At 50.7% G+C, this 12,362-nt stretch overlaps 1 protein-coding gene across 1 annotated transcript in view; it reads right to left on the bottom strand.

Moving 5' to 3' along the window:
- Positions 1-450: 450 nt before the first annotated feature.
- The window catches only part of SPG7 (spastic paraplegia 7 (pure and complicated autosomal recessive)), a gene marked incomplete at its 5' end in the record, with an annotated part of 28,915 nt that continues 17,003 nt past the window's right edge, over positions 451-12,362 (bottom strand). Inside the window, 8 exon segments of the mRNA XM_009071853.1 lie at positions 451-660; positions 2,458-2,535; positions 3,334-3,497; positions 4,295-4,451; positions 5,758-5,873; positions 9,515-9,625; positions 10,556-10,658; positions 11,836-11,960. Coding sequence (XP_009070101.1) covers positions 451-660; positions 2,458-2,535; positions 3,334-3,497; positions 4,295-4,451; positions 5,758-5,873; positions 9,515-9,625; positions 10,556-10,658; positions 11,836-11,960 — 1,064 coding nt within the window.

The following is a 12,362-nucleotide window of genomic DNA, read 5'->3' as shown; positions in this document are numbered from 1 at the left end:
TTCCACGTTCTGCTCACAGCAGAGACGATCAGAGGTTACACAAGAGCCTCAGCAGCTCAGCTTAGCCCTGCAGGGGATTCCCCACGCTGGCACTGAGGGCACAGCCCTGCCCTCCTGCCATGGCACAGCCAGAGGTGGCTTACAGGGCATCTTTCACCCATCAGAACACATACACTGCTCCTGTGTGCCACAAACCTTCACAGCAGATCAGACTTACCGAACTCCTAATCTCTACCACCCTGTTGGGAACCAATCCTGAAACCCTGAGGAGTTCTCTTTCCTGCAGGAAAAAGCTCATTTAAAGAGCTAACATAATAGCCATCCCTGAATTTTGGGGTAACAGTAGCACAGCAATTCCTGCTCAGCATCTTGGAGCTGAGAAGGGAGAGGGTCTGTGTCCAAAAGAAGCCTCTGGAGTGCTCGCATTCCACACAGGAGTGGGGAATGGCTTCACACTGGTCTCAGGCGTGGCTCCTCCTCCTCCTCGTGGTTTGGGGGCTGTGGGGGGTTTTCTTCCTCCCTGGTGTCCTGCTTGTCCCTCTCTGCTTGCAGCCAGGTCTGGGGAGCAATCATCTTCTTTGGCCCGTAGGGGGGAGGCCCAATTAGAGCTTCAATGTCATCATAGTTGATAACTTCTTTCTCCAGGAGGGCACTGGACAGCTGGAAAGGAGAAAGAAGGCAGAATGAGTCACAGAGGTTCCAAACTGCCCCTCTGAGCTGCTCTGACTCAGCTCAGGGTCCAACACTTGCTCACAGCACTGCTGCAACCCACCAGGAGCAGATGCTGGCTGTCCCCCCATGGACAGGGAGACCCCAAAACCACTGGAGCCAGGACAAAGTTCTCCAGGCTCCAGCACCATTCCCAAGAGTGTGTTTGGCTGGGAATACACAGCATAACTGCAGGAAACAAAACAGGGAATATTTCCCAGGGAGGTGGTGAAGTTACCATCCCTGCAAAGTGTTTAAGAGATGTCTGAAGATACGGTTTAGGGTTTAGAGGTTACAGCAGTGACAGGTTAAGGGTTGGACTTGATAACCTTAGAGGTCTCTGCCAACCTTCATGATTCTAAGCTCTTGGGAACTATTTGGAATCAGAGCTCCAGGAACAATGAGAGAAGTGTCCCTCCTGCCACTGTACCTGTGGCCCTGCTCAAGAGCCAAAGCAGCAGCAAGGAGACATCAGGCAGCCTCACTGCCCTCCCTGCACACATAGTGCTCACAAAGGGCTCCCTGTTCCTGCAGGCACAGGCTGGAGCTCAGCACAAGCTCTTCTCCAGAACAGTGGAATTCTCTGGCAGCAGAAGCCTCTCTGGAGCAGCAGGTGGCTGTCCAGTGTGGGACTGCTCTGTCCTGCTGACAAGACGCTGAACACTGACTCTGGAGATGCTTTGGCTTCACTTGAAAGCTGTTCTATGCTGAGCCTCTAGCAAACATCTGGCTGCTGTTAGATGGCAGCAGCAGGACAGAGGGGCCTGCAGAGACACCCCTGAGGATCCCTGCTCCAGAGCTGCCAGGGCACTGTCCTGGGACAGCAGTGTGTCCAAGCTGTCTCCTGACTGCACACTGGAGGCCTCACACTGCCTAGTGAAGGGCTTGTTGTTCTTTTTGTTTGTTTAAACACAAGATTTAAGGAAAAGAATTGCTTGATTTGCAGAATATGCAACACCAAGTTGGCTCCTGGTCATTTTGGATGCCATGGACTGATTTCCTGAAGGGAAGTCAGGGAAAGATACACACACAGTGCTGTGACCCAAGTGTGGTTCAGCAATGGGCACAGAGCTCCTGGCAGAGGTGAGGACATGCCAGAGGGGTGACAGGTTAAGTACTGTCAGGACACAGGGGAGGGGCAAAGTTTTGCCTCTGCAACAAGGACTCTTTGGTCTATCAGGCAGGATGGATCAAGAAGGGTATATCAGGGATCAGGGAGGATGTACCAAGGAGGGTGTACCAGGGATCACGGAGTTGAAAACTGCCTGGAATCACCAGAAACCAGGAACTAGCCCCACTCAGCCAAGGTGACAAGTCCCATATTCCTTCACCAGAAACTGTCCACCTGATTCATGGTTTGGTTTCCCCCACCCAGACACTGTCTTCTCTCCCGGAAATTCCACTGCCAAGAGGCAAGCAGAGAAGTGCAGGTGAGGGACACAAATTCCAGCCTTGATCACTTGCATTGAGTACTCCTCCTCCTCTAGCCTGCAAACACCAGCTGGTGTGAGGAGGCAGAGTACACCCTGCTGGGAAAGGCACACACATCCCTCCCCGTGCCTGCTTCCAATCCGTGGGATATGCAGTAAACACTCACTCATTCCCAACACTCCCACTACAAGGCTTTCTAGGAGAGAGACACTGCAGCAGCTGAGCTAGAGCACAGAAAGCAGCAAGGCAAAACCCACCAGTTAAAAACACTCAAACCAACCCAACCCAGCCAACAAACCCCCACACAGCCCAACTGACTGTTTTCAGCTTGTCCCTGTTCTCCAGCAGCAGTTTCTCTGTGCGCCTGTAAGCCTGAGCCACCAGGGTTTTGGCTTCCTGAAAGGAACAACAAGAGAGATTTGGGGTGTAGGTGGCAACACACACATGTGGCTAAACAAGGAGAGCACTGAGGGGTGGAGTTTGCAAACTGAGCCAGGCTCCCCAGCAACAGAAAGTATGGATAACTGGTTGGGAAAAGGCCAAAGAAATGCTAGTGATAAGGAGCAGAGAACTCCTGCCCCAGCACAGCTTTCCAGTGGAGTCACAGCTGATGGGAAATGCAGATTAAGGCTGTCCAGGAGCTGAAGGTGCAGCTCAGCACAAATCCCAGGGAAGCACAACCACAGCATTCCCAGATCAGAGCTTTTTTTTGTTCCCAGCTATTTGAATTTCCAACTAAAGCAAAGGGTTTGGATTTTTTCCAGTAATGAAGCCCAATTTCCTGTCAGAACAGGCTGATTTGTGGTCAGTCCCACCATCATTTTAGTTAGATCTGATCTAGGAAGTGCAGACGTTGCATCTGAGACTGTAGGACACAGGTTTCTTGTCATCTAAGCACTGCACAGTGCTCCTGGGCTGAGTCACAGCCAGGTGGGACTGTGCCTGTTCCCAGTGCCTCACTGCACAGCACAGTGTTCCTGGGCTGAATCACAGCCAGATGGGATTGTGCCTGTTCCCAATGCCTCAGTGCACAGCCCTGACAACCATGAGACAGGTAAGTGCTCACCTGTTGACATTCACTACCCAATGGCCAACAGAAAATGCAAATAGTTTGTGTGTAAATCACTTGCATTTTTTCACTGAACAGCAGAAAGCCAAGAACCCAGAGAAATACTGCCCCCAGGGAGGCCTTACATGGTCCATCATCTGCTGCAGGCCCTGGCTGAAGGGACGCCGGCCGATCCCGGGGGTACTCTCCAGCTCTGGGAAGGAGATCTGCCCGATGCTGGGCACCATCCCATACTGCTTCACCATGGAGTAGGCTATCTTGGTCACCTTTTTCAGGTCATCCTGTGCTCCTGGGCAGGAGAGAGACAGATACGACTTTTGCTAGCTCTGAGTGCAGGTGAAATATATCCTACACAGACACACATTAGGAGGAATTTATCCTCAGAAAGGGTGATTTGACACTGGAATGGACTTCCCGGGGAGGTAGTGAAATCACCATCCCTAGAGGTGTCTAAGGAGAGACTGAACATGGCTCTTAGCGCTCTGGTCTAGTTGATAAGGTGGTGATGAGTCCCAAGTTGGACTCTATGATCTCAGAGGTCTTTTTCCAATCTCTGTGATTCTACCAGTCTAGAGAGCAGAAGACCCACCAGAGTCCATGGAGAACACTCTCCCCACTGCTGGACTTTACTGCACGCATGTCAGGACCCACGCATGGCAGGGATTGAACCTACTGGTGGCCAACTCACCTGGAATGTTGATCTGCCACTGCCCACAGAGTAACCTGGGCTAGTGGAAGGTGCACCTGCCTATGGCAGGGGGTGGAATGAGATGGGCTTTAAGGGCCCTTCCCACCCCAATCATTCCCTGATTCTATGATGCTATTTGGATATAACTAGTTGGAACTGCACAGAAAGCTCTAGGTCTTCCCAAAAACCTCACCAGTAATTGCATCTGTGGCCTTAGGCTTTGGGACAAGTCTGAGACAACACAGTGACAACCACCACCAAGACCTCCATGCTGACAAGTGCAAGTCCAGGAACAAAACACACCATTTGACATTTCTTCTTCCAAGCATGGGGAATCTCAGTCCCCTGCCTGGATGACCTCGGCCCTCCCCTGCTCATGCCAGTCTCTGTCTCCTCACCTGTGGTGACCTTGTTAAAGGTGATGGCCTCAGCCACTCTGCCCCCCAGAGCCATACACATCCTCTCCAGCAGCTGCTCCTTGGTGAACAGGTACTGCTCCCTGGGCAGGATCTGTGCGAACCCCAGTGCTGCGTTCGTCCGAGGGGCGATGGACACCTGCGGCGCAGAGCAGCTCCCTCAGCTCACAGTGCAACAGCACAAGGAGGGAGAGCTGGAAGAGGTCTCTGCATTCATTCTCAGTGAGGTTTGTCCATAGTTCTGGGACAGGCTGGCCTGGAGACACAGCCAAGGATTGCAGCATGGCCCCGTTCCTACACTGAAGGCTCTGCCCTCACACACACACACGCACAGACAAACACTTTATGCCACTTTCTGCTCAAGAAATAAAGAGGAAATTATCATTAACAACAAGCCAGAGAAATCCTGAGACTTAAGAGTTAATTTGGAGCTTATAAGCCAAGCAGAGTTCACTTCATTCTGCTCCACAATCACTCAGACTACCTGCAGAACACAGAAAAACAAGAGCCATTCCCCCAGCCATTAAACAAGAGTAATTAACACCAGTTCTTACACAATGGGTCATTCAAAGGGAATGTGCTGTTGGTTCTGAGCCAAGGAGCTGTCACCCTTGTCATTCCACTCCCCACCTCCCTGCAGCGTCCTGGCTTTTGGAGGAGATGTGCATGGATCACATCCCGGGGTGCTGCAGAGGCTTTCCCTGCCGAGAAGAGCTTCAGGCAGACAACCTCTCTGTGTGACACACATCTCCCCATCAGCATCACAGCAACTCCTGCAGTGGCTTTGCTAGCTGCAACGTGCTGGGAAAGGGATCACATATGGATGTGTGCACACGTGGAGCAGCCTGGAAGTGCCTGACTGAGCAGCAGCACCAGGAGACTTGGTTGCTTCTAATTTTTAATTGCAAGGCTTCTCCTGAAGCTGGTTATCAGCTTTGCACCATCACTAGTACCAGTGGAGCCTAATAATGGATTTCTGGCAGCAAAGTTTAGGGACATGGTTTATAGAATCACAGAATCAATAAGGTTGGAAAAGTCCTCCAAGATCATCAAGTCCAACCTCCACCCGAATCCCACCAGCTCAGTAAACCATACCATGAAGTGCCACATCCACTTGTTTGTGAGCACTTCCAGGGATGGTGACTTCACCCGTTTCTGTGCTTAGTCACCCTTTCAGTGAAGAACTTACTCCCAGTATCCAACCTGAACCACTCCCAGTGGGTTAATGGTTGGACTTGATGACCTGAAAGGTTCTTTCCAACCAAGATGATTGTGTGATTCTCTTTGCCATTTGTTTTGCTGTGGTATCACAGCTCACAGAGCTCAGGGAAACACAGCAGAATTCCACACCAGTACCACAAAGCACTCCTGGCCAGGGGAAGCCCTCAGGACACCCTTTCCACCCCAGGACATACTCATCCCACAGCACCTGGCAGGGGAGGTACCTTCATGACAGCCTCGGTGTGCTCCAGCAGCCACCCAACCAGAGCGTGACCAGACTCATGGAATGCCACAACCTTCCTCTCTTCTGGTGACAAGATCTTACTTCTTTTGGCAGTGCCTGGAGGGACACAGAGCAGGAATTGATATCAGCACCAGATGTGACCAGGAAGGTCCAAGCCCAGTGCACAAGCTGTGACAGAACAGTCTGTGCTGCACTGAGGGAGAGGCAGCAAAGAGCCCTTCAATTACACGGGTGGAAGAGGTGTTCCCTGTCTCTGAAGTCAAAGCAATTCCTGCTTGGAATTGCTTGAAAGCACTGGCAGAAACTTTTCCCCTTCTCCTCCTCACAAGATTTAGTAATTAGACAAATCATTTGACATTGGATTCAATCTCAGCTCGGGAAAGCAAAGCTCAGTTCTGTTCCCAGGGACAGACCTGCAACAAGGCACTTTACTCTTTTTTTTTGGAAAAAAACCCCAAAACATAACACAAAAAACCCCCCAACAACAAAACCCAAAGTGAGTCTCACAGTGATTTTGCTGTCTTCAGTCACTCGGGCAGAACATGAGAGCAAAGAGATGCTGCATTATACATATACAAGGTCCCAGCTGAGAAAATTGCAGATTAGGAGTGTTCAAAGCAGCACAAAACCAAGAGCAGATACAGAAATCCTTCTCCAGAGGCTGGAAATGTCTCTGATTACACATGGCATGCTCCATATGAGCTTATTCCCAGGCTCCTGAGAACTAGCAAATGAAGCCATAACTCATACTTAATCCTTGCTCCAAAGAGGTGAGTTTTCAAGTGTCTATTTTCCGAGCCAGCAGTGTCTAACACAGAGAGTCCAGAAAGGATTAGAAGAGAAGGTGAATGGCAGTAAAACTTCCAGCACACAGGAAATGTGTTAAGTACAGAACACACAGCATGTCAAGCACTCCTTAGTCCCAGGAGTTCCATGCCAGTGGCCCCAGGGAGTGCCTGGAGCAGTGGGGGGCAGAGCAGGCAGAAGCAGGAGCAGCATTGCACCAAACTTGCTTCACGTCTTGGAAAACAACACTCTATTAACATGAATTTTTAAACAAAGTCAAGGGCTCTATTAAACAAGGAAACAGCAAAATTAGTGTGGCAGATCTTGTAAAATTACTGCTCAGGGACCCTGGAAACTGCTGTGCCCCACAAGGTGTGATGGAACATCTGATTCATTGCCATTGCCTTGATTTGCATCAGTCAGTCACTTACCCTGCCCCCAGCATGGCCCTGTATGGCTCTTTCCAGAGAAAGATGCATATATATTTGAGAGAGAGATATATATACACACATACACACACTTAAATAATCCTGGAAGCATTCCCTGCCAGTCCACAGAGTAACCCTTTACAATGGCACACAATGTGCCCACAAAGATTATTTCTTTCCCCACCTAAAGTAATCTCCAGGCAGGAAAAGCTCCCTGAAAGCCTGTACTTATCTCATTTATGAGACAAACCACCCAGGGAACAGCTCTGGTGCATCTCTGCTGGCCTTAGACAGCATACACAAACCCCACCAAGAAAACAAGCTACATCTGCTAAAGCCAAGCCCTAAAAGCCTCTGTGTGCTCAGCAGGTTTCTTCCCTCTCTCCCAGGAGACCTGACTGACTGCTTTCTGCTCCCAAACTGAAAACACAATGGGGACTACCACAGAGAGAAGTTCTTGCTCCTCCCTGACAGCAACACAAAGCTTTAAGGCTGACAGAGTTCCCTTTTGATTCCACCCTACTCTTATTAAAACCAGAAGCTCCTAATGGAAAGCACAGTAACATCATCTTTCTTTCAAGAGCAGCTTTCAGAGGAACTGAAATGCCCTCTGGATTGTGAAACCCAGAAGCATTGCTGTGACATGGCGAGGGGACGTTCAATACAGGGACCTGGGGGGTTGTTTGGGGTCTGTAGGCTCAGTCCATAACAAATAGCTATTCCTGCTAATGGGAGAGAATCTGATTAAGCAACAAAAAGCCTCCACGGCCTGTGACACTCTACAGAGCCTGAGTGAGCCCCAGCAGCAGCAGGAAGGCTGCCAGAGACCTCGTCCTGCAATGCCCCACCACAGGCACCCCAGACATTCCTTCTGATGCCATTCCCTCTGGCCTTCCTGGCTGTCTGCTGTATCTTCCAAATGTGGGGAGCTAAGGCAAGGCTGGAATTCAGCAAGGAAAGGCAAATGAATACCTGCAAATCTGGTCCATTCCTGCAGAAGGGAAAGCAAAGCACATTTTTACAAGAGAATGAGGTGCCAGGACAAGGAGAAATGGCTTCACACAGAGATGGTTTAGATTGGATATTGGGAAAAAATTCTCCCTGTGAGGGTGTGAGGCACTGGTGCAGGTTTCCCAGAGAAGCTGTGGCTACTCCATCCCTGGAAGCGGTCCAGACCAGGGTGGAGCAACCTGGGCTAGTGGAAGATGTCCCTGCCCATGGCAGGGGGTAGAACTGGATGAGCTTTAAGCTCCTTCCAACCCAAACCATTCCAAGATTCCATGATCTTTGCTGTAAGTGATGAGGATGCCCATGTTACATGTACATTTGTCTCACTGTTAACTCCTGGGAGCTCCCAAGTGCAGTTTGGGATCTGTGTTTTTACCCAAATCACTCCAAGGGTTTTGTTTTTCAGAGACAGGTGAAACTGTCTGGAATTTTCTCAAAAATCTTCTTTCCAATGAGGAATTCTTTCAGCATTTTCTGATCCAGCAAACACTCAGGACTAAATTCTAGGATCAGAAATAAGTGACCCAGCACAAACATCCTGTTCCACACGCTCCACTAAAGCACAGAGAGTCAGTCTGTGTGCCCAGGGCCCCTGGGAATGGCACTGCAGCCTGAAAGCAGCTCAGTGCCTGATTATGAAAGCCACAGCTTGGCCACAGGGCAGCTCAGCCCCAAACCCATCAGATTCAAACCCCTCAGGTGAACTCTAGACTTCTGGGAACTGTTTTCCCCTCCCTACAATACACTGCCACAGGGAAATCTCCAGAGGTTCCTCTCCTGGCAATGGCACAAGCGGCAGGGAAAGGCCACAGGATGTTCTCAGAGGGAGAACAGTGCACTACTGTCTTGCAGTTCATTCTGCCAATTCATCAAAGCCTGGGCTTGGAGGGCAGAGAGAAAAATCTCTGATTTCTTGCTGTTGAGGATGTGGAGCCTATTTGCTATTCATGTTTATGGAGCAGGTGTCCAGAGCAGCAAGAGAAACCCAATCCAAAGATACTGCCACTCTTTCTTTAACACCACAACAAAAACCAACACAAACCGCTAACCTTTTAAACAGAAAAAGCCACAGAGACTGGAATTTCCCTCTATTATTTTGCCACTGGCCATTTTCCCTGAGCTATGGGTTCGTGCTCTGCAGATTCAGGTGTATGGATCCATCTGGGGCCTTTTTCAGAGGACTTTCTGTGACTGTGGCATCAAACACCTTCAGGCCAGAGCACAGTCAGGATCCACCTGTCTTCTTCAAACGTAACCCCTCACCTGAGCCTTCCCTTGATTGGTACAGACTCTCAAAGAAACAACTGAAGTGCTGCTGCACTGGCACAGGTTGCCCAGAGCAGCTGTGGCTACTCCATCCCTGGAAGTGTTCCAGGCCAGGATGGACAAGGCTTGGAGCAACCTGGGCTAGTGGAAGGTGTCCCTGCCCATGGCAGGGGGTAGAACGAGATATCCTTTAGGGTCCCTTCTCACCCAAAGCATTCCCTGACTCCATGGAGTGGCTGTGTCACTCACCTGCAATGACTCTTTCCACAGCATACTCGAAGTTGAAGGTATCAATGGATTTGTGTCCTTCCCTGGCAGCATGTAGAGCTGCTTCATTGCAGATATTGGCTATGTCAGCCCCTGTAGACATGAGTTTATGAGTTACATTGGATTTGTGTGTCACTGGGATTTCAGAGGACAGAAAAACTGTGGAGAAGAACCTAAGGAAGCTAAACAGGCTGTGCTTTCTGTTCCTTGGGAACAGAGACAACCCCAGTCTGTGGTGTTTATGTTGGACTGGAACAATACAACTGCCTTGGCAAGGAATGCTGATAGCACAAAGTTCAGCAATCCCCAGGCAGGCTGAGGCCAGGGCTGGCTCCCAGGGACAGGGCAGTGGTGTGGGCAGTGGGGCTGCCAGGGACTGTCACACTGCTCCTGCTGCGACCACATGGCCTCAGAGCAAGGGAAGGAACATCTGTTCCCAGTTTGTGTGGGTGGTGGTGGGGAGCTGCTCACAGAAGTCACAGAGAGGCATTGTGCTGGGGCCTGTGAGAGGGGAAACCCAGAAAGGATATTCCAGGAACTCCACACAAACAGGAACTCTGGAGTCCCTTGCTCAGCACTGTTTCAAGCTCCCAGAGACCAGCCCTGGAAGCAGAGCCAGGCAGAGCTGTCTAATTTCTGCTCTGAACAGCAAATAGTACCTACTCATTCCTCCCATTGCTTTCCCAGTAACATAAATCAATTTAACAATCTTTCCCCTGAAGTGCAACACCTCATCCTCAAACACAGGAGCATGAGTGGTTCCTTCCCTTAGGAATTAGGAACCTGAGTGTTATGAAAGTGCATTTTCCCTACCCCTCCACCCTGCTAGTCCCACAAGCTTCAGGAGACTGAAAACAGTCATGCACAATTGCTCATCAGAGGAGAGAGGGACCTGGGAGCTGGTCAGGCTCTCACTATCCCCACAGAAGTGGAAGAAAAAGCCCTTTAGACCCAAACCAGCCTGTGAAACCCATAGCAGACAGGAGAGCAGCAGAGCAGTCCCTGAAGACACAAGTGTCATACCACTGAAGCCTGGAGTCAGCTCAGCCAGGTGCTGGGAGTAGAAACTGGCGTCTTGGATCAGCTTGAGGCCCTTCAGGTGCTGCTCAAAGATCTCTTTTCTCTCCTGTAAAACACACAACACCTGAGACCAGTGAGGGGTCACAGTGTGGCAGTTTCCCTGCTGTCCATCACAGGGAGCAGAGGACAGTGGCACTGCCAGCAGAGGGGACAGTGACAGTGCCAGCAGAGGGCAGGGCTGTCCTTGCAGCGATTCAGGAGCCCTGATAAACACCAGCTCTCAAATTCACAACAGATGCATGGAGGCTCACCGTGAGTCACTGCTTTCTCTCTCTCTCAAGGCCACTCTCCCCTCCTCACTTTCACTCTGATCTGTCTTAACTTCACCCTGCCCATAAAAGCTCTCTCAGGAAGGAGCTCTGATTGCCCCGACCTGCTCCTCCTGCACAAACCACAAGCTGCAGAGGCCATGCACAGCTCCTCAGCCCATTTCCCAGACGGAGGTGGGGGTGAGACGGCTGGCCAGGAGCCACCAGTGACTCACTCAGCTGGTCCAGGAGATCCTGACTCAAACAATGGGCTCAGTTGCCAGGGTTTTTCCCCTTCCTCCTTCAGGGCAGCTGCACAGTTCATGCTTCCTGTGCCAGATTCTATCAGGCATTTAAGGTATTTTAACTGAAAACTCTGCGGAGGACAGCGAGGCACAGATGGGAGAGGAAGAGCCTGTGCTGGCAGAGTACACAGATCCTCACTGCAGCTGAGCCTATTCCCAGAATCCTGCTACAAATGTCAACACAGAGGACATGGAAGACTCCTAGTAAATGGATTTAAAAAGCATTCAGGAGGAGAAAGTCACTTACAGGCTGCCTAAAGGAAAATGAGGAGACTCACAAGAGCAGAGAGGGCAAGAAACCTACAAAAAAAAATGGTGCTCAAGGCACATGACCATTTAAGGTCTCACTCCAGCCAACATGCCAATTAGGTGCTTCCCAATTTCCTGGAGAGAAGACACAAACATAGTTCTGCATCTGCATGGCAAAGGGAACCTCGCAGAACTCCCTGCCAAAGCTCTACCAAAGCAGAGACACTCCAAACCAGTAAGCTCTCACTTCAGAGGAATGAGAACTGCATCAGCATGACAAACCCTTGATTCAGAGCACAGCAACAAGAACAAAGGCAAACAGAAGCTCAACCACCTCCATCTCCAAGCTCAGCCTTTGCCAGGCCAGCAAAGGACTCAATCACCAGGGTTATGGGAAGGTCACATAGCTGGTGGGACACACCTGGAGCGTGGGGAGGTCGATGAAGATGTGCCTGTCCAGCCTCCCAGGTCTCATGAGGGCATTGTCCAGGATGTCCGCACGGTTGGTGGAGGCCAACACTATGACATGGTCCGTGGTCCCCATTCCTGCCAAAGCCAAACAAGGGAGAAGGTTTGCACCACCACAGGCACTGCACTGAAGGCTGGAGGCACAGGGCAGCTTGCACAGCTTTAGCACAAAGCCAGAGGGTGCTCACAGCTCAGAGCAAAGACAGGAAGGAACCTCTCAGGGAACCCAGGCCAGGCTCTGGTCGCTAGGATACTCTGAAATCCCCTTTTCATTTACCCTGCCAAAGCCAAACAAGGGAGAAGGTTTGCACCACCACAGGCACTGCACTGAAGGCTGGAGGCACAGGGCAGCTTGCACAGCTTTAGCACAAAGCCAGAGGGTGCTCACAGCTCAGAGCAAAGACAGGAAGGAACCTCTCAGGGAACCCAGGCCAGGCTCTGGTCGCTAGGATACTCTGAAATCCCCTTTTCATTTACAAA

Source organism: Acanthisitta chloris, unplaced genomic scaffold (genome assembly GCF_000695815.1).
Source record: "Acanthisitta chloris isolate BGI_N310 unplaced genomic scaffold, ASM69581v1 scaffold21193, whole genome shotgun sequence".
NCBI lineage: Eukaryota > Metazoa > Chordata > Aves > Passeriformes > Acanthisittidae > Acanthisitta > Acanthisitta chloris.
The sequence above is the reverse complement of the archived record's forward strand: the minus strand, read 5'-3'. Positions and strand labels throughout refer to the sequence as shown.